Below are 27,086 nucleotides of genomic sequence, written 5' to 3'. Positions count from 1 at the left end.
GTCTTCTCCCACAGTCAAAGATTTCACCAGATACCTAAGGGCATTTCTCTGCATGGCCTCGATCGCTGGTGCTTGGACTAGTCAGAAGAAAAAAAATTTGCAAGAACGGAATAGGAGTCAACCAAATAGGGGAGCCTGACTCATCTAATGACTCTCACAAGTATACTGAGTTTAGGCACATTGAAAAAATATGAACATATATGCTGATATGACTATGTTCCTTTGTTTCTGTGGACACAATAAACTGGAAAATTTATTTTATAATCATACCCTGCTACCAGGCTGACCCTTTCGGTCGGTGAAATATGGCAGTGCTTAAAGAAATCCAGACATTTGCACAGTCCTTGGGAGACTAACTGCATTTGTCTGTTTGCCATGATTTAAACTAAATGCCTATTTTCTCCACAAAATTAAGGTCCTGTTTCCTCCTGCTTGTACCTACTTTCCGGAAGAACAACAGGCATTTGCTCTGTTACCTGAAAGCATGCAGAAATTGCCATTCTGAAAAATTTTGCTTTTGCATGATCATTTACATATCAGGAAGCAGAACTTAGTTTTCAACTGACACCCCTTCATATTAGCACGGTACCCCAGTAGTAATGCCAACAGTACAACCTGTGAAACCCTGTTTTTGCTCATTGCTCTGTTGCAGAGATGATGGGTCTGCTGTCTTCTCACATGCCCCTGAGCAGCAGAAACTCAATCTGACACATTTTATTCATGGGCCAATGTTGGCTGCTTTGCCACTAGCATAATCCCCAGCCATTCTGACCAGCTTCTCTAGTTTGAGAAGCTGGTGCTTGGCACCATAATGTGATTCACTTCATCTGTAATCCTGAAAGGATAGTGCTCTTCATCTACCACACAGAAAAAACATCTTTTTTTCTTTTTCTTTTTTTTTTTTTTTTTACCTCAAGTTATTTCTTCACAGTACCTTTGTCCCGCAGTTGTTTTTTATATTTGCTAGTAAAAGTTATTTTCTCTACAGGGGTACCTCCTTGCAGTCAACTCTTGCAAGTACAATAGAACTAAAAATTAAAGTATCTCAGCAACCACCTTATTCCAGTCAGCATCTGTCCCTCGGTGTGCCTGAAACTCACCTATTTAACTGCCGAGCATGACCAATTGATGTTTCATTCCAATTTATTTAGTTTTACACCTGATGAGTGTTGGAGTCCGGGGCATCCCTTTGGGTGCCCTGGCAGGTCACAGACCTCAGCAGAGAGGACTGGGACCCGAGCCAGAGGGTTTGAGATCTGTACAAGAGGGTTTGAATCCTGGACAGGGGGGTGTGGAGCCGGTCCAGAGGGTTGGAGACCCTGGCACAGAGCCCAGAGAGACACAGCCTTTGACTTCAGTCCATGGAAAAAAAGCTTCAAACACTAAGAATTACAAGTCACAAAGGTGTGACAGACAGTAGTGTAGTGTGTCACAGGGTGGGAAATTTTGTAGTTTTAGGGTTCTTAGAATGTAGATGCAGGGGGACAGGATGGAGGATTTAGGGTGTTGCCCTGAGTTCTTCCTTCTTCCCCCCTGGCCTCCATCTTCTGGTGACGGTGGCACAAAGCAGTTTAAGGAGATTGGGTCAGAATAGAGATGACCTTTTTAGTAAAGGTAATAGGCATTGGCACATAACTGTAAATAATATACATGTAGTAATCTGTATAAAAGGCAGCGACCTCCCATTGAGGGGGGAGTCGTCCTATGTCTGAGCAGCAGAACAGACCTTGACCAGGCACAGAGAACATTGTAAGATAAGAAAATAATAACGCGAGAAACTAAGAAAAACAAGACTTTGAAGACTCCGCTTCTTTCTTGTGACCTGGCTCAGGGCTTTCAGAGGCAAAAAAACTCTTAAATCACCTAAATCTTGGGTGAGAGAACCTAAACCAAGAGAAGAGTACTCTACTTTTTTTTTGTTCCTTAACATAGGGAACCACACTGCCCCATCTCCCTCATTCTGCCTTTCACACGCCCCTTCAGCCAACATTTCCCTGCATGCAGGCTACATGTCCCTACAGCTGTCTCTGTTCCCCACAGTAACATGGTAATATTACCCTGAAAAACGGACATTAAAATTTTGTAATTGCCACCACTTGTGTTGAAACTGCCCATCATGCCCTGTTTGCATTATAATCTCCTATTGCTTTTGATTATATATGAAGGCTTTTTAGTAAGCTCCCAGTTTTAGCTGAGGGAAAACATCAATCCTGTTTGCTCAAGTATTAAAAAAATCCAATTTTTTTACATAAATGCTGATCTTTTTTTTTTTTTTCTTATCATGGTTTAACCCCAGCAGCCAATCCCCATGCCTGCTCACTCCTCCACCAGCAGGATCAGGGACAGAATTGGAAGGGTAAATGTGAGAAAACTTATGGGTTGAGATAAAGACAGTTTAATAGGGAAAGCAAAAGCCACACACACACAAGCAAAGCAAAACAAGGAATTAATTCAGTGCTTCCCAAGGACAGGCAGGTGTTCAGCCATCTCGAGAAAAGCAAGGCCCCATCATGCGTCATGGTGACTTGGGAAGACACCACCAATTCAAATGGTCCCCATTCCTCCGTCTTCCCCCACTTTATATCCTAAGCATGATGTCAGATGGTCTGGAATATCCACTTGGTCAGCTGGGGTCACCTGTCCTGGCTGTGTCCTGTCCCAGCCTCCCATGTACCCCCAACTTCCTCCCCAGCATGGCTCTGAAAGGCAGAAAGGGCCTTGGCTCTGTGAAAGCTCGGCTCAGTAACAACAGAAACATCTCTTGTATTATCAACCCTGTGTTTAACACAAATCCAGAACTCAGCCCCACACCTGCCTCTGAGAAGGAAATTAACTCTACCTAAGCCTAAACCAGCACATTTCTTTACACAGATGAAAAATCAGATAAATAACCACAAGACTTTGTTTTATACAGAACAAGGAAGCCCACCTACTCACATTTTACAGTTTCTGCACACACCTTCTCCCCAGCACTTGCCTCTCCTTTTTTCAATCAAAGAACAGGAATGTAATTTTTTTATTTAATAGCTGGAAGGAAGGAATGACAATTAGAAAGCACCCAGACTAATAAAATAGACCAGTCTTATTTATTTCTGAAGCTAGGTGTTCATACTGTTACCTGTATGAAGTAATGAAGGGTAGATGTGACGCTGAAAAAAGCTCTACATCACAAAACTAAGGTCAATGCTAAAAGCTGGTGTAGCACTGTATTTTTTCATCAAGAGCATTCAGCATCAAAACCATAGGTTTATAACATGCAAAAACCCCAAAATTATTCCCCTTTGTCTTGAAATACAGCTATTAAAGGCTATGCTTTTTGGTTATGTTTTAGAGGTGGAGAGGACCCAGTGCAGTCAGGAAGTTCTCCTTCTGAATGGCTCTTCCGCCTGCTTACTCCCTGAATGTCTGAAAAATCAAAGAGCTAAGTCTTTCAGATTCACAAAAGAAAACTGAATTGGTAAGAAAATTATGAAAATGGCACCACAACAAGATGTCACATGGCAGTTCTTATACTTTCTTTAAATGCATGTGGATTGCCAGACTCTACAGTGCATTTTGAAGAACTGTCCCAAAGCGGTGTTAATCGTTTAAGTGGTGCACCAACTGGGCATGATTTTTGATGCAGAGGGGGGACAGCATTGATACCAAATTCTGTTCTTTCATTCTTCTACTACAAGTTTGCCAGATCAGAAGAAATCAGGACAGGGAACAGACTTACAGACTTCTGTGTGGTTAGACAAAAGTCTCTGAGTGGAGGATCTCAGTAGAAAAACAGATGTCCAACCCATACTTGATTTTATATGCAAGTTCTTACAACTTTGTTCTATGATGTTTACATGGGTTTAGGGTGTTCCATTTTAAAAATAAAAACAACAAAAGAAAAATGAAGAGACTGGATCTACCATTTGTACATTCATCTTGGATCCTGATCAGAAAGGGAGAGGGAAAAAAAAAATGCTTCTGCCTAAAGAGCAGGTGAATCTGAGCGCTTGCTCTGCCAATAAAATGAGCAGAACCCATGAAATCAAGATCAGAAGAGTCTTGATGAAAAATAGTCAACAGCTGTTGTCTGAAGACTTTAAATCCCAATGAAATTATCTTTCCAAAACAGATGCTGTTGCTTAAATGCAAGGTTTGGGCTTACATTTGCTCAGTATCCACTCACGGCCTAGGTCAACCCAGTCACAGAAAGTAGCTACAGCAATTCAATGTGGCCTGAAAAATGTCCTGTGCAGCAAATTTCTCAGCATTGGCCATCTGTACTTCAGTAACAAAGCAAACACACAAGAAAAGAAAGCTGAAGCACAATGGTGGGGTTTGCAAAAACTTGGGAGAAAATTTACTGGTCCGTGGAAAAAACATTGGTACTTTTGTCATGTTTTCCACAAAAGATGCTATTTGTCCTCCCTATGAGAAACTCACAAAGCACCTGAATTCACAGACACGTATCACTGATTCCCATCTTATAAATTAATCCTGTGTCATATTGCAAGGCTTCTCTCCCATGGAATCTGATACTGGCTTTTTCCTCTCTATTCACAGACATCTGAAACTGATAAGGAAAGTGCAGCACAGTCATGAAATTAAAAGCACTTAAATACTTACTGGTAGTCTCTATAGGGAACAGAGGTAGAGATGGGAAATTTGTATTTCCAGCTACCATTACAAGTTAGTTGGAAATAGAAAAGCTGAAGTCCTATTTTCAGAAAACTTATGCATAGTACAAGTTATGGCATCATTAGTCAAAACAAACAGAAGCTGCTTTCTTATATGTAAAATATTAAGGAAATTTTTAACAGAAGCAGGCAAATGACATATTGCGTGTTTTGTAAGTGTCAAAATAAACCCACAAGCTATGAAATAAAATGTTAAGGAGTGAACTGTACGTGCAGGCTAATTGGCATATACATCAGACATCTCAACAGTAATTCACAATGTTAATCAAGAATATGTAAAAATGTTATCTCTTCAAGATGGCATTTATGCATCTGCAGAAGTTCATGGACCTAAGATATTTTTATTGAAAAGAATAGAAAAGAGAGGGTCATTGTTTCTGAAGGTCTACTTTTTTATTAAGCAAGTCTATCATCTGACATCATAGTACAGAAGAGTTACGAAAGGCTTTTAAAGTAGTAAGAGATGCAAAGTTAGTTAAATATACAGACCTATTAAAGACACTATTGCTGGATTTTTTTCTGCTACCTGTTGATATGCAGATTAATGGAATGTCATGAATGGAACTGTTACTTCCTAATTCTATCAGTATTGAATATAAAAACCACAGCTAAATTTCTACAGCTGAGTTTCAAACATATTGGGTGTTATCTTCTTCTGTCACTTCCTCCCTTGACACACATGCAAGAACATAGAATGCAAACTAAAGCACCATCCTTGCCTATGAACCACATCACTACAACTCAGCTAGAGCCAGCTGACATTTCAAATTTTTGTTTCAGTGTCTGCCAGCAGTCCAGTGCTTATCCTTAGCTGGCTCCTGGTAGCTCAGACAACAGTGAGCACACTCCAGCCATCAGAAGGATCTTGTGAGGTTTATTCCTTTCCAGCAGCCAGACAGCTGGTTAAAAGAAGATGGCTAGTGCAAGCAAGGGAAACGCCTGCGTGGCATTCACTAGTGAACAGACCACCTAACAGCAAATTCCCAGAATAGGGCAGCAATTGGAATGTCTACCATGAGCATATCTTTTAAATCTAGGCATTTAAGAAAAGATGGTATCACAAGTAAGGAAAACTTGCCAGAGAAGTGGATTTCAGCAGGCCCACATCTGAACACTGCAATGAATTAAGTGCTAGTGGGATAGCTCTAGCACCACAGCATTCAGCTACAGTGGTTTAACTACTGATGTTGCCCAAGAAAACATGCTGGTTGCTTAAGAAAGCCATTGTGGACTATCAGGAAAGCATAAAAAATTCATGCTCTGTGTGCTCATGCAGAACTCCTCCCATAACAGTCCAGGTTTTGACTTTTCAGACTTGGGTCTAGTAGAAAACTGCCTTTCCATATCAGAAATTACCACTTTTCTATACTGTTCTTACATCACAGGGAAAAATGTGTTTTAATGGAGTATGACATTACTCATTCACAAAGAACATTAGGTATTTTATTCTGACATTAGATAATACAGCAATGAAATGGTGTAAATCAGATTTAACAGAGTTTTGTTTAGTAACTGCGAGCAATTTGTGCTGGATGTTTTATCCTACACTTCTATAATGCTAATGCTTCAGGAATTTTTTGGATTGTATCCCTGCCAAGCCAAACATATACCACAGATTTCGGCCCACTGAAACAAATATTAACTTGCTCTGTCTATTAACACCTCTTGGCACTTACAATGCTGAGAGTACAGAAACTTAGTCACAAATGCTAGAAGTAATAGATTAAATGTTACTGTTGGTCAGCTAAATTGCAGTATCTGAAAATACATGACAAAATAAAATACATTCTGCTTTGTATAGGCATTGTACTAAGATCTTGATTAAATAAAAGCCACAGAAATTATCTTTTTTTGCCTGAAGAAAATCCACAGAAATCACCCAGCACCATGCTGCAAAGCTTGCAGAATTCAAAAAGTTCTAACTTAGCAGTCTTAGACTGTAAAGAAGCATAATCAACAAAAAAGTAAAATTTACTATCTGTATTCTCATTCAAAAAATGCCTTGAAACAGAATAATTTTGAAAAGTTCTCTATGTTCAGTGTACTGTCCAGAACCAGGGTGTGTGCTGCAGACAGAACACAAGGGAACAACCTACTTGAAGTTTGATTTCAGGACTTGTTGGCTGGTTCAGCAAAAAAGTACAGCCTTGAAGGCTCCAAAGAACATTTTGAGAAATCGGCAATTACAGAGGAAAAGATGCACATTGGATGGATAATGCAAAAGCCATCATATGAGAAATCTTCCATTACTCAGATCTATCAAATTGCTCTGTAGCCTTCCACTGGCAAACTAAAAAAAGTAGCTTCAACATCCCACAAAATCACAGGTTATATTAAAGCTAGATCATAATTCAAGCATAGTGAAAGAGTAAGGAAAAAGAAATACCAACAATTTATAACAACTGTGCTAAAAAGAGCAAAGAAAAACCCCAGTACAGATGTATCTTTTTAAAGTTACAGACAGTATCAATTAAGTTTCTTCCGGAGAGCCTCCTGAATCAAGCAAACCCTCCTTACTGTTTAAATAATTCCGTTTTTCTTAAGAAGCCAAACACAGGAAAAAAAGTATGTACCAATTCACTACTGATTCTGAGGTTCTACCGCCTTCATTTTACATTTCCTTCCCACTTGAATTGATTTGTCGTTATTTATGAGCATATTGTTAAAGGAAGTTAGAAGAATTTTTGTGCATTTTGTCAGTGGAAAAACAAAAACACCATTAAAAAAAAGATACTTAAAAATACTCGTCCAAAAACATCCTGCCATACACATCTAAATGTAATACCCATATCATTTGTATAATTAATCTGCAAGAATTAGATACTGCAATTCCTTGCTTATCTTTCTTCTACATAGTTAAGATTATATATAGGCACAATATGGAGAAAACACAACCAAAAAGCCTCACATCCAACAACCAGATTAGACATTAAACCAAAAAACCCAACCAAACAAAAAATTATTCTTCCTTTGGGTTAAAATTTTAGATTATTTATCATTCTAAATAGAGCTCTCCACACCTGTTTCCACTAGATTAATACCTCTTAGTTTGTGACCAAAAAATAACTTAGTTTAATCCCATGCTTTTCAGTAATGGTATCCACAGAACAGAAAACTGGGTTGCTTGATTTTTTTAGATATGTGTGGCTATTAACAACAGAAAAAATGCTATGTATTTCTTTGTGAATTTTCATTTAAAAATATTTTTTTAATCAAAAAAGAGAAAAAAAGCATTTTCTTTGCAGACATACATTATGTGTTTGCTATTTTTTCACTACCAAACTGACTAAGAGGGCAGGTAACTTCTATAATATGACTCACTGGGAACAAAAATCGTAAGAAATCAGTTAACAGCATAACAGAAAATATTTTTCCAATTCTTACAGCCAAGGGACACTAAGTACACTGTTTTTGGTTTTTTCCTTGCTCAAAAACAAATGCTACATTCAAAAAGCTTTATTAATTCAAGATACTTGTCTTGGATTTTATATGCAAGAATAGCATTCCAAGTAGCATCTTTGAGTAGCATAGCACAAGCATTGGCATTAAAGGTAAGTAATACAGGAGAACAAATTGGGAAAGTTAGGATGCCCCGTCACTACTATTCTCCATGCTTATTTTTTCTAGTTAAGCTAGAGACAGGTTCACAAAACTTCTTGGGAAAAATACTTTCCTAAGGGTAAAAAACATAAGCCATTGCTACTTGCCTATGCTCCTTGCAGGAGACAAAAAACCGAAACAAAGAAGTAAGCAAATTAGTGCTGGACACAAACATGAAGTTGCAACCTTTATAGGAAATCTGTCCCTTTGAACTAGAAAATGTTCTTATGTCTCTGTTTTGCTTGCCCTCTTTTGTCTGAATAATAACCCTATATTTCTTAAATGAATAAAGACTAGCATCAGTCATGGCACACTCTTAAGTGGGCTGTACTGCAAGCAACTTTATACCTGCAGTATCTGTTGACAAAGACCAGATATTGGTATAGTACTTGGAGGATAACAGTGTCCTGTGAAAGCTGCAGTATTGAAAAACCCCTCACATCTAGCAAAACAGGGAAGAGTTTCATTCTGGAAACATTTTCAAAAAGAAGGAGAGAGTTCAGGAAACATCACTCACTGATTTCCTGAGAACACCATGACTCACTTGAGATCATCATTAGTTTCCTAAAAGCAGAAGCACAGAACAAAACATTTTAGTAACAACTTCCCAATCAAGCAATTGGATATTGCTTGCTTAAAAAAACCCACATATGTAATTAGGGAGAAAAACTGATCCTCAGCCAGATAAACAAGGAGATGACTGAACTGCTTTAAATGATGTAGGTCTCTTTTTACAAAAGATACTCAGAACAAAATTTTCAAGCATCTTTAATATTTACAGTCAAGTTTCAAAATACTAACATTTCCAAACAACAGATTATTTTTCAACATGGATGAGGGAATCTACATTAGCAGCTATAGCTTATATAGGTATCTTTCTGCCCTTGGTAACCAGCACTGCCAGATGCTAATAGAAGTCTGATGCCTAGATAAAGATCTGATTTGTTGGTTTGATAAAGAGATGACATTAAAACTCTAAACTTTCAATATAAGTTTTTGAAGAAGTTCATTCAGCAGCTTCACAGTCCTTTGGTTTTCTTCTCCACTATGGTTGAATCTGTATGCAGTACGGATAAGAAGGTTATGAACTTCTTTGCCTAAATCAGTTGTCTCAGTAATCTGAAAGGAAACACAAAAGGTTAAATTAGGAAATTATGTTGCTAAATACTAAGAATTCTTCAAAATACTTGCAAGAAAACCAGATTTTTCCCTCACCACTGAATACGTGAGAACCAACTTCTGCCCGAGGGATCTCTTTTCATACATCCCAGTGGAGGCGAGCAGTTTTGAGATTGCTGTTGTCTCAAATTAAAGTGAAACAAATCAAGAGGCCAGAAAGTTTTTAACGGAAACACAAATGGAAAGACAGTATAACCATTTGTAAGTCATTGTCACAGAAAAGAACTAAAAGCACATGAAGGTTGTTCTGTGTGTATCTGGGGAGACAATTCAATTCTGTAAAGCTTTCAAAAGTGAATATAAATATCTCTCCAAAAGATGACAAAAAACAGGAAAAGACCCTAAGTTGAAATTTTTGCATATCAGGAGGGACTTGACTCCTCATTATCTGTGTTAAACCCTAAGTTTACAGTGCTAAAAAGAACAGCCATGCATCCCAAATCAGTTCCACACCATTGTGGTTTTATATATTGTCTCTAGTCCTTTTTAAATCACATGGAGAGCCTAGCTACAAATTAGTGATTCTACAGATACAGTCAAAATTAATCAGACTGATAAACTAACAAACTGGCCTACAACAGCTCATGACAACTCTGCTTAGGAAATATTCAGAGTTTTGAAAGTTAGTTATATTGCTGTCTATAAAGAAGCAGAAGATTGCCTTTGGTCCTCCTGGAAGGATTTAAAGTAGCAGGCTAGTACATTACAACATCACAGCTCAACAGCTGCACTCTCCTCATGAAGAGAAACTAGAAATAGCAGTCTGTAAAAATATATACACCCCCCCCCCAAACTATCATTACATTCTTATGCTGAGAAGAAAATTGATCATTTGTGAACTTGCACCCTAGGATGTGAGAAATACCTTAGCCCTTCTTAAAGAGAAAAATGTTACGTCTTTTTAGTCAGCCAACTGTGTCACAAAGTCAGATGCTTTACACATGCCACATACTCTATACAGGTCTATACATAAGACCGCACTGCTGCTGAATGGAAAAACTTTTGAAAGTATTAGAACTACACACTGGCCCTAGACCTGCTTGCATAGGGAGAATGCACTTCTTAGAAGAATATGCTTTGATAGTCAGGAATGGATTTCTACACTGTTTATCTTAAGAGACAGAAAAAAATTTTATAGTTTGCACCAATATACCTGAAGGCTGCCATCACCAACAGGAAGGTACTGTGGGAAGCTTCCAGCCTTTTACTCCTCTTCATTTTTTTTTACACCCTAAGAGACACTGTCTGAGCTCTTCATTCTCTCCTTCTTTCAGTTACCACACTGTTTCCCTCATAGGCTTTGCCAATGCACCAAGCCTCTGCCAATGCACCAGGCCTCTGCCACATCAATGGTCAGACCTAGTCACCAGCTCCTCCACCCAATTAAAAACAGTGAGAAGAGAGTTCCATCATGTCTGCAGTAGCTGGATAATTTAGGGAGTGACTTTTATGGGAAAATCCAAATTTTTGCATGTGCTATCTGTACCATGTGTAAATGAACTGTAGGTATCCCTTAGCTGCAAGGTATTACTTCAGCTGTTTCTCCATCTGTATAGTGACAACACAACCCTTGTCAGTGAGATCAAGAAGTGAATGGAAAATATTTTGATTGCAGCTGAAATAGATACGTAGCAGGTTAGATATGGCTGTTGTAGTCACAGTCTCCTTTAATTCTCTGCTGTGTGTTTTCTTTATTAAGAGATAGAAACTTAAATCAAAAATAGTAAAATAAGTATGTATTTAAGTTTATCTAAAGAAAAAGGAAGAAACACTTACATGGTAAATACACTCCTGGGCAAGCTTATGTCCACCAGGTGAAAAGAGCAAAAAGTTGGTCAGAAGATGTGTTGTAAGATGCTGGTTACAGCACTGCTCAATACCCGTCCCCCTGTGTACAGCAGCCTCCAGGTCCTTGAGAGAAAGGTCTGCACAGCTGAACAGCATCATTAGATGATTGTAGACTGCTTCAGCTTCTACCTGCAGGAAATAATTTCAAAGGATGCAGGATCAGAGAAGAGTAAAGGTCAAATCTATGGGATTTTACTTTGGATTTATTCACTAAAAAAAACCTGAATCCTCGGAGAAACAACTCAAACATGAAAAAAGTTTGAATTTAAACAGCAGGAAAAACCAGGGAAGGAAGGGCTGTAACACATTTCTTTTGCACTGATTCACACACAAAAAGGTGGACAGAATGCACTGTTTTTTTCCTTTGGTCTTACAAATGAAGGTGACAGGGCAACAAGCCAGGATTTTACCTTTTTAAATAATATAAGGAAATGGAGAAAGTCCCTCAGAAGAACATGGTCCGATTTTTGCATTGTGGGAAAAGAACAAAGATTCCTCAAGGGCTCATTTCAGTATTGCTGCTGTAAATCAATTACATCCCCATGCAGCCTGACCTTGGCTGATAAAATGTTCTGGTAAGAATGTGCATTTTAACTTCTTCCTGTGTTCTTCGTAACTTACGTTTTTATGTTGTGAGTTAGACAATAAAACCTAACTTTTTCTGGGGGTAGGAAGCAGAAGATTTTGGCACTTCTAGAAAAAGGACTAAAAGCAACTACTGCAAAAAAATGCTAACAATAATTCTGTTCACTGTATTAAACATTAACTGAAAAAACTTGTAGACAGAATGCAAATGAGTATCAGCTGAAACAACAGAAAAATTGCAGACCCAAAGGAAACGAACACTGCAGAGCCAAAGGAAAACAACACCAGTTTCTTGAGGATATTCACTGGGACAATTTTTTTCAGACATTTATCTGACACTGACCTACCCTTTAACAATTTACATAATATAGTCAGAAAAAGCTGCTATTCTTGCATTAAGTTCATCACAACTACATGTGATGCACAAATGATACCAGGATCTACAGAAAGGTTAACTAGAATTCCTCATGATTCTTTATTTCTCTATGCATCATATGAGCCTGAGGCTGCAGATGGAGAGCAGCTGGTCCTGCTCCAAGAGCTCATGTACTCTAGAAATCTCATTCTTAGTGCCAACTGCCAAATTTTGCCCCTTAAATGTTTCAGCCCCTAAAGTTATGAAAGGAATGCAAGAAAGAAATAAATACTGAGAAGCAGAATATTTAGTCCTGCTCATATAAGTGAACTCTAGTGAACAGAAAAAATAGTATTTTTTTTCTTTAAATAACTTAAACCCTTTGTATTACACTCTGGTTAATATGAAGGTGTTACCTAAAGCACACAGCAGAAAGACAAAATCCTATGTCATGAATGCACACCTTTCCACACAAAAATAATGCTGAATGAAAAGTACTCCAGATTGACATCTGTCAGAAGTTCCCACACCATGTTAATCCTTAACTAGTGGAAGGTGCTGGGTTTGAGGGGTAAACCACTCTTTTTGAAAGAGCTGACAGCTAATCTGCCAAAGCACAAATTAAAAAAAAAAAACCCAAACACCTAACTAAAGGCAGAAGTTTTGCATGAAGTGTGGGAATGCTTCTGAAGTAGTCTGACCTGTGCAAAAAAAAAAAAAAAAAAAAAAAAAATTTCTCAGCTCAAATACCTAAGAAAAGAATGATAATGAACTGAAATATCAGACCTCTGGGAATAAATGAGTCACTGTGTGGGTTGTCAGCAGAAAAGCTTTTTTGTCTAGAGACAAAGTTTATCTTATGTTATGACTGAATAACAAACTAATGGAATAGAGGACACACAGGGAGATGATTTCATATACGGGACAAAGTGATTTCATTCTGTGGAGTTAGAAGAACATTCCATACATTGATCTGCACCTGTAGTGCAATAGTTTCATTCACTCTTGTTTATTGCTCACATATTGCCTACTTCCCCAAAACTACATTCTAAAAACAACACTGATTTCTTTGCTTCACCATAGCCTTAACTCTGCTCAGCCAACATCCCATTTCCTGCTCCTAGACTATGAGAAATTTAAGATAAAAAAACCCCAAAACTTTGTGACTGGGATGTGATCTTGCATTTGTAGTGCCATTTGGGAATCAGGAGTGGAAGGAAAGGAAATAAAATACGGCATAATGCAGTGTTGTACATGGACCATTAGATGCAAATTTAAAGTATGATTTTTACTACTGTGGTGTTGTGCTGCATTTTTAAGTCCACCAGAATCCATTTTCAAATTAAGGAAAATTAGACAAGTTGTATCCTTTTGAACTGGCGCTTCATGGATCCAATTGCTAGGGCTAGTTCAGATTTGCACAACAGGTTTAAATTGAAGTCTTTCAAGTATTTGCTTGCATACACAGATGCACAGCATTCTTCATGCAGTACAGTGTGTAAGGTTAGAACACTGATCCTTCTGTTACCAACCCAGCACATGGCACTATCACATATTTATTACAGCATCACATGCCAAGAACTGGAGAGAAATCAGAATAGTTGGGCAAGGTTAGTATTCAAGGCTGTGTTTGACAAGTATCTTCATGGTTTCAGCTGCTGTGATTTCTCTTGTTTCCTTCTCATAAGATGCCATAACATGGGCATGCTGAATTCTGCCACACTGATTTAAAAAACACCATCAGTAGGGTACTTTTATTTATGATTAAAAACACCCTGGTTATCCAACAGAAAGCCAAGAGGGTGCTAATCTATATCACATACGTGAAAAGGAGGAATAAGTTTTTTCTAAATGTCAAAAATCAGAAAAAAACCCAACTTTCAAGCAACACAAATCCCAGAGACTTTGTAAAATCCATACCTTCCATTTTTCTGGTGTGCACTATTTGTTTTACAGCAATAAGATATAATCAGAATATTGACTGCTTATTGCCACTTACTAGTGCTACATTACCCACCATTGTTTGAGTCCTCTGTTGTTTTTCATTCTTAGGACAGTAGTAAAATGCCAGCAGCCACAGCACAGCATCTGGTTCTACAGCAGCCTTCAGTAATTGTTCTGCTGCAATATCCAGCCACTCTCCAAAACAAGCAATCAAAAACCAAATTTCAAAGAGGGAAATGAGAGAACTGGAAAACAACACAGATAAAATTAGGTATTTCTCATTATTTAACGTCTTTAATTGCCTTAAATTAACTACAAACGGTGCTGACAATTAACTTTAAAAAAAAAATCTTTAAACTACTCTTCAACAGGGAATACCTTACCTGCTAATCATACAGCCATTTACTACTTAGTCTATTATCTGAAATCATAATCAAACAAGACACATCCAGTACTACTACAGATTAATTCTGACAGTACAGCAGAGTATCCTTAACAGCAGCTTCTAAAAAACTGTAACAAAACACTATGTATGAAAAGATCCATAATAAAATTCATCCCTACTGTTTATACTCTTCAGCTGTAGGATTTCTAAAACTTTAAATCGTATCTCAAGTATAACACTCTAACATACTGTTGCCTTTCATTTTCTCTCCGTTGCATTCCAGGGTTATTTTCTGCTTTTTGGTAATTCATGAGGAATTAATTACATTTAGATGGACTAAACATAAAGTTTAAAGTATATTTTAAAGTATATCTCCTGACTGTTAAAATTCATGTCTTCTTAAATGAAAATTTTGACGGTGTTTACAAAAGGGTTATTGCTGTAAGAAAGGACCAACCACCACTCATCTCCACACTTTCTCATGTGCATTCCTCTAAAGTCAGAGAAGACTGAAGAAAAGAGATGCAAACTAATGGTAGGTGTCACAGAAGCAAAAAGTTAAACTAAGCATGGAAGGACAAACAGAAGGACAGCTAGATTAAGAACTAGGAACAATTATTCCTAATAAATTTGAAAGAATTAGATGGTTTTCTCATGCTGTATTCCTGGGGACTCGAAAAGCTGCTGTGCTATCTTTGCAAGAAAACTACAAGATATCTTAGAAATTCCAGGAGTTGATGTTACCATTATCTGGAAGACTTTCTACCATTACAGTGCCTGTTTTGGAGTCATGTACCCTCCACTTCTGTCCCCTCTGCTGTTTCTGCCCACTCTGTAGTGGCACCTGTGCTCCATCGTCATTGCCAAAAGTGGCCCTTCACTTTTTTTGGGATTTCCCTTACAAAATGTCCGTAAGTTCATCAATTGATTTCTGGTTAAACATGTCATATAACATTCACTGTTCACTGAGAGTACTACATATAATAATAAATCTCAGCACAGTAGCAATCTGTTGATTAGAAAGACAAAGAAAGCACTTTGCTGTAAGATTCACATTTGGTATAAAATAAAACCTCTGAAAACCAACCTATAGAAAAAGAGAGCTCTGAGAAGCAACAGGAGCTTCTCAGTAACAGTGTTTTTTTCTCCTCTGTAAAACTTATTAAGTCAAAAGAATACAGCATCAGGAATAAAGCAATAAAAGAAAACAGAATATGGTTTCTTCATGGATATTAGTATTTAAAACATGTTAGATCCATTTTCTTTCTAACTGGGAAGAGTTTGGTAGAAAAGATAATTGTTGTAGGAATTCTAAAGGAAGTAAGAGCGTATTCTGGCAAGTACAATACTGTTCAAACTAGTGTAGTATTTAAAATAAGGCAGGTCTGTATATAAACCAAGAAAGGGCTGGGCAAAAAAAGAAGAACAGACACAGTTATATTATTGTAAAGCATTATGATTGATATTTGTTTTATTTATTTGTTCTAAGCTTATGGGATCAGCTATGGGTCACACTCCAAGGACAGAAAGGTTTGATACACTTCAGGGATGAACAGGCAAGCACTGAACTGCAGTTCATACAGAAAGTGAGAAGCTACCACCAGACAGCCTGGCCTCAGAGGGGACAACAAAAAGCTTTTTTCTGCCACTCAGCAACAAAAAAGTCCCCATGAGTTAACTGAAACCTAGCAAGATTGCATGTATCTTTTTTGCAGTACCCAGGGGGAAAACTGGGATAGAGTGGCTGGACAGCAGCCAGGCAGAAAGGGACCTGGGGGTACTGATTAAAGGCAGACTGAAAACAAGCCACTGAGTGCCTAGGTGGCCAAGAAGGCCAGTGGCATCCTGGCCTGCATCAGCAAAGGACCAGGGCAGTGACTGTCCCCGTGTACTGGGCACTGGTGAGGCCACGCTTTGACTGCTGTATCCAGTTCCTCCCTCAGTTTAGGAAAGATATTGAGATGCTGGAGCGAGAACGGCTCCAGAGCTGGTGAAGGGTCCGGAGCACAAGTCCTGTGAGAGGCAGCTGAGGGAGCTGGGGTTGTTTAGCCTGGAGCAGGCTCAGGAGAGACCTTATTGCTCCCCACAAAGACCAGAAAGGAGGGTGCAGCCAGGTGGGGGTTGGTCTCTTCTCACAGGCACCAGTGACAGTTCAAGAGGAAACAGGCTTAAGCTGGACCAGAGGAGGTTTAGGTTGGACATTAGGAAGGAGCTCTTCACAGAAAGAGTAATCAGACTTTGGAATGGGCTGCCCAGGGAGGTGGTGGAGTCAGTGTCCCTGGATATGTTTAAAATACTGGATGTGGCACCTGGTGTTGACCAGGTGGTGTTAGGTCATAGGTTGAACTTGATGATCTCAAAGGTTTTTTCCAACCTAGGTGATTCTGTGATTCTGTGATCTTGCTTTGCAAGTCTGGCTAGCCTTGGTGTTCCATGTTTCTTTTGATATATTTCAAGTTTAAAATCAAAATTAATTTGGTTTCTTTGAATTTCAAGTTTAGAATCAAAATTAATTTGGTTTCTTTGAATTTAAAAGTTGTTCAACATTCTCTGGACAGCTAATTCTCAGAGCAGACCTAGGCAAACTTGTATCCAAGCTCTAAACAAGTCAGGTCTCATCACACTCCTCATAAGAAAGAATAACAAGGCAGCAGCAGATAGAGATGTATGCTTTTTCATTATTTTCATATAGTCCCAGAACATCTCCTACCAAAGCATAATTCATGTAGACAAACAAACCCCAAGGGCAGCAGGTAAGAAACATGCAGTGACAGGCCAAAGATTAATTCAACAAAAATGATACTGCAGTCTGGTAGTCATATATTTATGAAAATAAGGAAGTCCGCAGTTTGGATGTTCGTACAAGCCTGCAGAAAGCCAAGTTCCTTCATAAAACTGGGTTAAAAGCTTTGAGGGAGAAATGGGAGAATAGACAAGTATGCATTTACATGCAGCTAAATATTTGTTGGAAGGAATGACAAGATTTTGTTTCTTCAGAGGCTTATTGGTCAGGTAGATAGATGTATAAAGCTCAGGTTCAGCAAGTAATCCAACTCCTAGTCTTAAAAATAAATCCCAATTTAGAGAATAATAAGACTATGATGAAATGCAGCCACTGAAATGTTCAAATGACACGACCTTTCACAAACATACAAAGGACAAAAAGTTTGAAGATATACTGCTTACCTAATGTTTGTATCTTCTACTAATGCTTTGACCATATCCGAAATGTGTTTCAAGTGTTGAGACCAATATGCAGTTGGGAGCTCTGAGGATGAAAGATGAAAACAAAACTCTTAAAATCATAGCCTGTCCACTAGAATGTAACACTGAAGCATTAAGCTAACTATAAGATTTCTCCAAATTGATTCAGTTACCACAAAGTATTTAAAATTTCATTTTAAAATTTCCCAATTTTCAACAATACCTATTACTGTGTTTCATACAACAACTCATTGATAAAGCAAATAAAAGGAAGTACAGCTAAGAATATTGAAATGAGGCTGATGTTCCTTTGCTACCTCAATATTAATATATAATCAGTGCAGTAGCATTCTCAGAGGCTCTTGTACTGAGCTTTAATTATCATTCATAAAAAATGACACCAAATTGAATAGTGGTTTCTTGATTTTTATTAATAGGCAACCTGAAAAAAAAATTGGGTCTGCAATCTAAAATATCAGAATTCGAGCATCACAGAGAAACGGAAAGCCTGTTTCTTGGGAACAGAACATATGAATTTTAATGACAATTACTGATATTACAACATAAAAAGACTGCAGTATTTTTACAATCTCTGTAATGTGGCTTCATTCCTACATAATTATGCATTCTTTATTATTCACTTCTGATTTAGTTTTCTTTACAGTTACAGCTGTAGTATTGTTACATAAAAATCAGATGTTCCTGGAGAAAAATACATTTAAAGAATATTATTAAAATTGCTAAATAATACACACCCTAATAAGAAAATAGTAAAAATTTATCTCTATCCTTTTTTAAGTTATTTTAAGACATATACAGACCATGCAGATTCATAATGCTGCAAATACTTAATGAAAAAACTTACCAAAAGGACGTCTGATTAGAGCTCTAACAAGAGGCTGGTGATGGTATGGGAAGTAGGCCTTCAGTGGAAATTTATGCTAAGACAAAAAATTATTATTTTAGGAGGTTTCTGGTCAGTCTTCAAACCAAACCCACAGTGAATAATCTCATCTAAGGCAGTAATTAACAATACAGATTGAAGCAAGCAAACAGAAAATTAACTTTGGTTAATTTTAGGACTTTGCAAAAAAAGGGGGATATTTAGGAAATGCTTGCTTATGAAAAGTAATTATTTATAGATTTTCAAAGCATATGCATCCAAAAAGATTCAGAGCATGAAGAAAATGATGTTACTAGTCTTAGTCTTTTTCCCTGTAATCACGTAAGTTTTCACTCTTAATATGCAGAACTTAAAAGAGACAGTAGTTTAATTTCATTTTCCAGCGTAAACAGATTCACAGATGATATTAAACTAAGAACTATTAACATGTACAGAATCTGAGGGCGTTGTGTAGATTATTGCCATCTGTTCAAAAATGGAAACGTAAAATTCTTAGAACCTGATCCAGCAGCAGGTAGGGCAGTCACAGATAAAAGACTTGCCTTGTTTATCTGAGAACGTGTGACTTGTATATTGTGAACACTGCTTGTGTAACTGAGACTAGCAGCAGCACACCTTTAATCTGTTTGTGCTGCAAATGTGTACTGTGGGCACATCTAACATGGGGCATGTATGTGCAAGTGCAACACAAACTCCCTTTGATCACTGGCACAAAATCCAGTTGGAGTCCAGTAACTACCAAAGCACAGCAGGGTGAGCACTGAGTCCAGTCCTATTTACATTTTTATTAATGAACTGGATGAAGGGGCAGCAAGTTCCCTTAACAAGTTCAGTTATGATACAAAACTGGGAGGAGTGGCTGATACATGAAAGGGCTGCCATCCAGAGGGATCTTGACAGGGTGGAGAAATGGGCTGACAGAAGCCAAAAAATGTGAACAAGGAGAAAGTATAAAGTCCTGCACTTGGGGAGGAATAACTCCAGGCATCAGTACATGCTGGCAGCCACCCAGCTGGAGAGCAGTTTGCAGAGAAGGACCTGGGGGCCCAGTGGACACCAAGGTGAGTGTGAGTCAGCAGTGCACGCTGTCACAGAGCAGGAAGTGGTATCTTGAGCTGTATTAGGCAAATGATTGCCAGCAGGTCCAAGAAGGTGGTCCTTCCCCTCACCTCAGCAGTGTAGGGGGCCATTCCAGCAGCCTAACCTGAAACACTATGCCCAGTTAATGCCCAGTTAAATGGGCCACAATGATCATTAAAGGACCAGAGAACTTCTGTGAGGAAAGGCTGAGAGAGGTTGGAGAAGAGAAGGCTCAAGGGGGATCTTACCAATGTATATAAACACCTAAAAGAAGGGTGCAAAACAACAGAAGTTTTTTGCAGTGGTGCACTGTAACAAGATCAGAGGTAACAGCACAAACACAAGCACAGGAGATTCTATCTGTTTATCAGAAAACAGATAGAAAACTTCTATAATATATTTTTTCAGTTTCTTTTTACTGTGAGGTGGCCAAGCACTACCACAGTTTGGAGCTTTGGAGCTGGGGATTTAGATAAGATGATGTCCAGAGGTCCCTCCCAATTCTCAAGCAATCTATGGCTCTCTCATTTATATCTTTGAATCTCCACACCATTAATCTTAGAACTCTTCTGTCTTCTTTTTTAGGAGTAAGAAGGCATTTAGCCAACAGATCATCTCTTGAAACACAGACTGGGAATACAAACTCTATAAAATGTGATAGAGCTGTAAATCCAATGAAGACTGTATTTAATAACTATTTTCTATTGGCATATATATGCATGCATCTTATAAACAAAGACACTTCCCACTACTTTTTTTTTGCTCTGTTCAACAACAGTTAAGTGAAATTACAGCACATGAATATATGCACTCTTCTTAGCCCATATATCACTCATATAATAAGACTCTAGAAGTCCACTTGTAGAGAGGAATTAGGCTGATCAGAAAAATTTAATAATCCTATAGTAAAGTATGCATGTACCAAATTAACTTGCACCAAACATTCCCATGAAAAAGCAGCCCCTTGATACAGTTAGTAGTAAGCAAGACAACCTGCAGCGCATGCTACATACAAAAACAGTATTGTGAAGTAAGTGAAAAACAATTTTCTGTATACTGTCTAGGCAAAGCCAAAAAGGTTTGTCATATAAACACAGTATTTTAGTCAGTTCTTTCCTTACATATGCCATCACAAAATGTAAAACAAGGTACTATCAGACAGAACATGTTTGGATGCAGCTGGTTGTAAGAACTGCCATGATGTATAAAAGGAAATAAACATTGAATACTAGTTTAAAATATTTATTCGGCTATTTAAAACAAAATTCCCAGGTGAAAACCAATGATAATTCTGAAATGATCACGGGAAAACAATTAATGAGGAAATTATAATTTCCATCAAATAGAAATATGAACTTAAACTTTATAAATTTACAAGCCATATGACCCAACTATCCTCAGGTCAGCTTTCACTAGCATCACAAATCTAAAGAAAATCTGCTAGTACAAAACATATCCCAACAGTGATATCAGTATACCCATTCTTGAATTTCTTCTTCAATGACTACAGAAACGGGACTCTTTCCTAAGTATGTTCAAACCCCATGTTCCATTTATACTGTTTTCAGTCTCCAAAAACATGGAAGAAAAAAGACTATCCTAAATCCAGTAGCACAGTCTTTTCCCACTCTTCAGCCTTTTTTCTGCCAAACCTTGTTCTCTCTGAATGGTCTATTAAGTTATTATAAAAACCAGCTATTTCTGACAGCTGCCACACTGCAACAGAATCACTCTCTACCTATCACACAAACCTGTGAACTGCGAGACACAACTCAAGTACTTTTGCAAATTTTATGGATGCATGTTTGCCTAGAGTTTCTTCAATACTGTCTATAAATTCCAAAGGTCTCAGTGCCCAGGCAGAACCCACTTCATCTTCTGTCATTAATGTTTTTACCATTCTTCTACTTAATGCTAATGGTGCACATTAAATCCTGTCAAGGACAATCACATACCACAAAGATAGATACCTTATGAATATATGTAATGATGGTATCACCAAAGGAAAAAAAAATGGATCTGACTGACTTAAAAGTTTAGGAAGCAACCTGCACCTGCCTTTTTGTACATGCCTTTAAACTCAATATTTAAAACCACTTTAGAAAAACAGGCAGTAGTCCATGTTGCAATGCCAGCAGGAGTGAGGACTTTTACCTTGAAGAAAATCTATCCCTGCACAGTAGGATTAGCTCTTGGGTGTCTGATGGGTGTGGAATCTTGACTTTCATTCTCACCCACTGATCCCCACCTGGGGCTACACAGTTGCTGTTGCCGTGCAGTCAGGGTGGCACAAGATTTTCATGCCCAGCACTAATTATTAAGCAAGACAGCTGCCTGAAGCTAGAAGACAGATTCAATCATACTGCTAATTAAAAGCCAGTATGCCACAAGTTACAAGAAACCCCAGCATCCTCTTAATCACCATCTCCCTCAAAAAGACGCAAAAAATCAAAGGAAATGGAAATTTTCTTAAATTTAAAGTGGAAGGTTTTAAATTACAGGGTCTTTCCAAACTTGCATCATACGAATTTGATTTCAAAAACAAACAAGATAGTAGGATGCGACCATGTGATTTGGGAATCTGAACTCAAGTTTGCAACCTATAAGTAAAATAAGATTTTTCATATCTGTATTTTGAAATTTTAAGGTAAGAAACTAATTTTGCTCTTGTTTAAATTATCACAGAAGTAATTCCACTTAATTCAGTTCAGTAAGACCTGTATAAAAATCTGTGAAGAAAAGAGACTAAGCTGTGAAATTTGAAAATTTAAACCAAGGAAAATTTCAGAGAGACCACTGTTGGGGATCAGGAACTGAAACCATTAGGTATTCTGTGTCCCAGTATGTATACTATGTCTTTTACCTTCTGAACAGACAAATATGACTATTCAATATCTTACTTATAATTATTTAGGGGACTGGGAATGGGGTTGTTATCTCTGCTTCATTTTTTATCAGAGAATCTGCTACTGCAAAAGAAAAATGCATCTAGCATTTTTTCCTCCTTTTTATCAAAGATGAATGTTCATGTTCACTCTTCAGACAGAAACTTCAGCATCAGGGGAACTGAGCCTGTGAAAAGCACTTTAGGCAGACATACTCGAGGGTTAAGTTGGGTAAATTGCTCTTACATGTTGTTTTCATGCTATAATTTTATGTGCAGGTAAACATGTTTGAGCTGAACTTTGGCACATCTATGCAGCTACAGAGGGATGCTATTATTTACCTCATTATATTCAGCCACTTCTCTTAAGAGTAGAATTGGGCTTTTTTCTTGCAAAATTTTGCACTTTCTCACTGGAAAAAAGAATAAATAAGAAAGAGATCTTGACTAACCTGTTTGTATTCATTCCGATGAGCCTGAAGGACGAGTTGTGTAAACACCTGTGTTATTGTCATAACTTCTGAAGTTGCATCAGTTTCCATCAGTGTATTCCTACACATTGAAAAATTAGGTATGACAGATCAGACAGTTAGTCTGGTCATCACACCACTGTTAACTGAAATGAAAGAAAAAGGTATATTCTTCATGTGCTGTAGATTTGAACTGTGTCATTACACCACTAACAGAAATACTCACTTTGCTAACTTTTTCTATTTTATTTTTGATTTAAAAAAACCCAAAATAAACCTCACACACAATTCCTACAAATAAAACTAGACTTAGTAAATATATACAGTATCCATGGAGACACATAATTTATCCTACCTAAATAAGTATACAATTAAAAAGACTACCACAAGTTTATTAGCCAAATTTGGCTTCAGATCAGTTTATTGTGTTCAGAGCAACTACTCCCATGATTAAATTAAGCATAATTTATAGTGTTTTGTGGGACTACAGCCCATAGGCCACTCTAAGGGTTTACAAAGGTGAATGCTTCAAGTCTTCGCCCACAGTGCAAAATAACCCTGAGCAAATGGAGCAAGTGGAGAAAAACACATGGCAGCAATTTTCATTCTCGTATTTGAAAGACATATAGTAAGTAGAAAGGAGAAAAACTGTTCCAAGTAAGTTGCCAGTGAGATACAAGTATTAGAGAATTGTTTCATTCCTTCCAAAACATGTGAAGAGCTAACACACTACTGTAAAATAGAAATGACACAAAACTACAGGCAAATAAAGCCACTGATATAAAAACAAGAAATAGTACATGGAAACTCAAGACAGCCTAGGTGTATGGACTTCTGTATAGCCACACATAGCACGAAAACATTGGGAAATAAAAGCAGTAAGTAATATCATTGTGATAAGATAATTTAGCACAATTAATCTCAATATGCATGAAAATAGCAGAAGTTATTACAGAAAGAGTCACAATGCTTAGGTCTATGCTTCTAACAAACACTAACCCCAAATACAAAAGAAGTTTTGTGCCAGCTATAGATACTTAACACAGTTTCCAAGCAAAGGAAGTACATTTTCTTTATCAGCAGTTTTCTAAAATCTCACATGTGATTACAACTGGAATAGTATCTTAACATCTGCACACACTTAATGATAGTTGGAAGGATGTTAGAGAAAGACAACAAAAATAAACAGAAGGCTGCATAAACCAACTGGTCTGCAAAAACCAGCTAACATATACAGCTTAATGTAAGTATCAAGTAGAGGTGAGACATAGTATTCTTAAAATACATCAAGGTTTTAATACCAACAATGTAAAGGAACAAGCACATTGAGCAAAAACAATTCAAAGTAAAGGCAGGGAGCAGAAATGTAGGCTTAGAAACTGGAAATAATTTTTAAGGCATTTTGAAACATTAATAGAAGTGCAAAGTTTTACCAGGAAATACTGTGTTGGACAAAGTCCTGCATGAGCTGAGAAATATAATTTTATCCACTTCTACTATCTACCAAAGGGAAAGGATGCAAAAGAGTAGTGAAGTCATGTGGTTTTTTAGAAAATATTTTATTTAGCATGACCTTAAATAAGCCAAGAGGCTTGGACAGATTTTTTCTGCCTGTACCATCACAATATACAGCCTCCAGCCCAGGATATCAGTACACATCTGCTGAAGCCACGTCAATTTTTAAATGCATCTTGCTTTGGGAAAGTGATGAATCTCAACTCTTCAGAAAATGCTATCGGTGTGCAGACATGGGACCACAGCAACAAAGGTCTGCCAGAACACCGGTTCCCAAGTGGCTTCATTCTCACAATACAGTGGTATACAGTTTCTACACCCAAGACTCTTCTGTTAGTGCCTGCACAAACCTAAACGTGCACACAGACACACAAATGCCCCCAAACACATGTACCCTGGGCATGTTTTCCTAAGAAGGGAAACACTTGATGAGCAAAGGATGTCAGCCACTAAATACATTATTGTTGATAATTGTTGAAACTGATAACCCTGGCAGTAGATCTACTAAAAATCAGTACATATTAAGTCAAGACCAAAGAAGAGAAAAGCCAGTGAAAACTGAGTATAAAGAATTTAAACCCCCACTTGGTAACCAATATATTTTTGCTTCAAAATAATTTTAATGCATTCAAAACCAAACTCATTATTAACAGGTAGATCAATAGTTTAAAGCCATTAAGAGCATATCTAACATAAATCCTGAAAAGCATAAACAAAATGTAAAAGACGCTACACTGGTAAGTGCAAATGTTTTTGCTAAATGCTACTATCATGCTGGCATGGGCCAAGCCATTTCAGCATTTTTAATTTTCACCTCAAAGTTGTATTTCAACCATAAATCTCTTCTGAAGTACAAAATAAATGACGAATTTTAAAAGCTAAAATACAATAAATCACTGTACCTATGATTATTATAATGTAACTTCTATTTAAAGTTCTTAAGATTTTTAACATTTTTCATTATTTGCACTGTACTACACAAAAAGAGACTTTAAAGCATACAGATAAAAAGATATCCTGAAATTATAATATGATGCAGATTATAACATTGGTTCTGCTCTTGAGGAAAACCTTTAAATGGGTCATTTAAACCCCTTCCCACAGCAATTTCAAAACTTACTTGAAAATTTCATTTACAATTCTGAAAATAGCAGGATGGCTTGCTGCTTGTGGCTGTTGATAAACAAATGAAAGAAAATTAGGTATTAATAAGAAACAACTCACACAACTGTCATTGCATAACTTACAGCTTAACTCATGGATGCTATTACACAGCCATTATTAAACTGTAGGTCTAAGATCAATTCTTACTAAACCCTCAGATTTTCTCAGGATTAGAATTCTTAGGATACTCCACAGTGAGACCAAGCAGGCTTAACCACTGATACACGCAAACACCTGGGATCCTAAACTGTTTATGACAACAATCACTACAAATACTAAAGATGACAGACAGAAAGAACAGGTTGTTGCATGCAGTTGCTGAAGGCTAGACACAGGGAGCAGATTTTCAAAAAGCTTTTCTTTCATCTTTGCAGACAATCCTTTCTCGATGTGCTTTGAGACTCCTGCTACATCTTCAAAATTAAACTGATTTTATCACCTTTGTCTTTAATAGTTTTGCATGCATTTTTGTCCAAGACATTTTTCCACATTATTATCTTTTTGTGAACTTCAGAGTTGCTAGTTCAAGCTAGCAAAATAACTTGAACTAATAGCTCAGTGCATGAAAATATTTTTTTTAAAAACTAGTGAAGCCTTTTACCATGCCACAACACAAAAGACTGTTTTGAGAAAGTTGCTATATTAAACACACACCAGTAAATACACTGCTTTCTAATTCCATATTCTTAAGGCTTTTATAGAACACTAAGAAAAGACCCCACTTATGCATTCCCCAAAGTACTAAGGTCAAGTCTAAGTTGAAAAGCAACTTAGAGTCTCTGATGTTAGTGCCTGGAGATTTAATAGAATATGGTTCATGAACATACTAGTGTAAAGCATGTTTAATAAATGCATTCTATAAACTTTAGGAAGCATACTATTTATAAAATGTCATTTATTAGTACAGCTTGAAGTGCATAATGCACTGAAAACTCGTAGGCATTTGTTTCAAGCTAAAAAGTACTAAGTAGAAAATTAATGTAATACCGTAATAATATATAAAAATTATGTTTACAAAAATAAGTTATAATTATTATTATAATCATAGTAATAGGAATTAAAATAGCATCTTTTAGTTGTACACAGGGAGAACAAGGGCTTCGCTTAATACGATCCGCACACGATAATGCTGGAAAACAAACAACCTTCACTAAAAACTGTCTAGCAAGGCTGCTCCTCTCCCCCAGCTGCCTGCCATGCCGTAAATAGGAGGCGGCACCGCATCCTGCGGTCCTGCCCATTTTCTCTCCGCCAAGCTGTGCCGTGGGATGCGCGCCACCTCCCGCTCCACAG

At 37.5% G+C, this 27,086-nt stretch overlaps 2 protein-coding genes across 3 annotated transcripts in view; one reads left to right on the top strand and one right to left on the bottom strand.

Moving 5' to 3' along the window:
• AOPEP (aminopeptidase O (putative)) overlaps positions 1-27,086 on the top strand; it is a 227,025-nt gene that overhangs the window by 187,296 nt on the left and 12,643 nt on the right. The window contains exon 17 of one of the 2 annotated variants that reach the window (XM_066181704.1): positions 15-12,978. The exons of the other annotated variant lie outside the window; for it this stretch is intronic. The gene's annotated coding sequence lies outside the window, so the exon portion shown is untranslated. Of the gene's footprint in view, positions 1-14; positions 12,979-27,086 lie in introns of those variants that run through there. 2 annotated transcript variants of the gene reach the window in all.
• Positions 9,252-27,086, bottom strand: part of FANCC (FA complementation group C) — a 79,362-nt gene continuing 61,527 nt past the window's right edge. The window contains exons 9-15 of the mRNA XM_066181710.1: positions 25,750-25,802; positions 23,097-23,196; positions 18,642-18,717; positions 17,759-17,840; positions 14,261-14,432; positions 11,232-11,432; positions 9,252-9,395 (exon numbers count right to left, since the gene is read on the bottom strand). Of these exons, the coding sequence (XP_066037807.1) occupies positions 9,252-9,395; positions 11,232-11,432; positions 14,261-14,432; positions 17,759-17,840; positions 18,642-18,717; positions 23,097-23,196; positions 25,750-25,802 (828 nt within the window). The remainder of the gene's footprint in view (positions 9,396-11,231; positions 11,433-14,260; positions 14,433-17,758; positions 17,841-18,641; positions 18,718-23,096; positions 23,197-25,749; positions 25,803-27,086) is intronic.

This window comes from Chamaea fasciata, unplaced genomic scaffold, assembly GCF_029207755.1.
Source record: "Chamaea fasciata isolate MVZ Bird 193981 ecotype frontalis unplaced genomic scaffold, bChaFas1.0.hap1 SCAF_4, whole genome shotgun sequence".
Lineage (NCBI taxonomy): Eukaryota > Metazoa > Chordata > Aves > Passeriformes > Sylviidae > Chamaea > Chamaea fasciata.
Note: the sequence above shows the minus strand (reverse complement) of the source record. Positions and strands in the feature narration are given on the sequence as shown.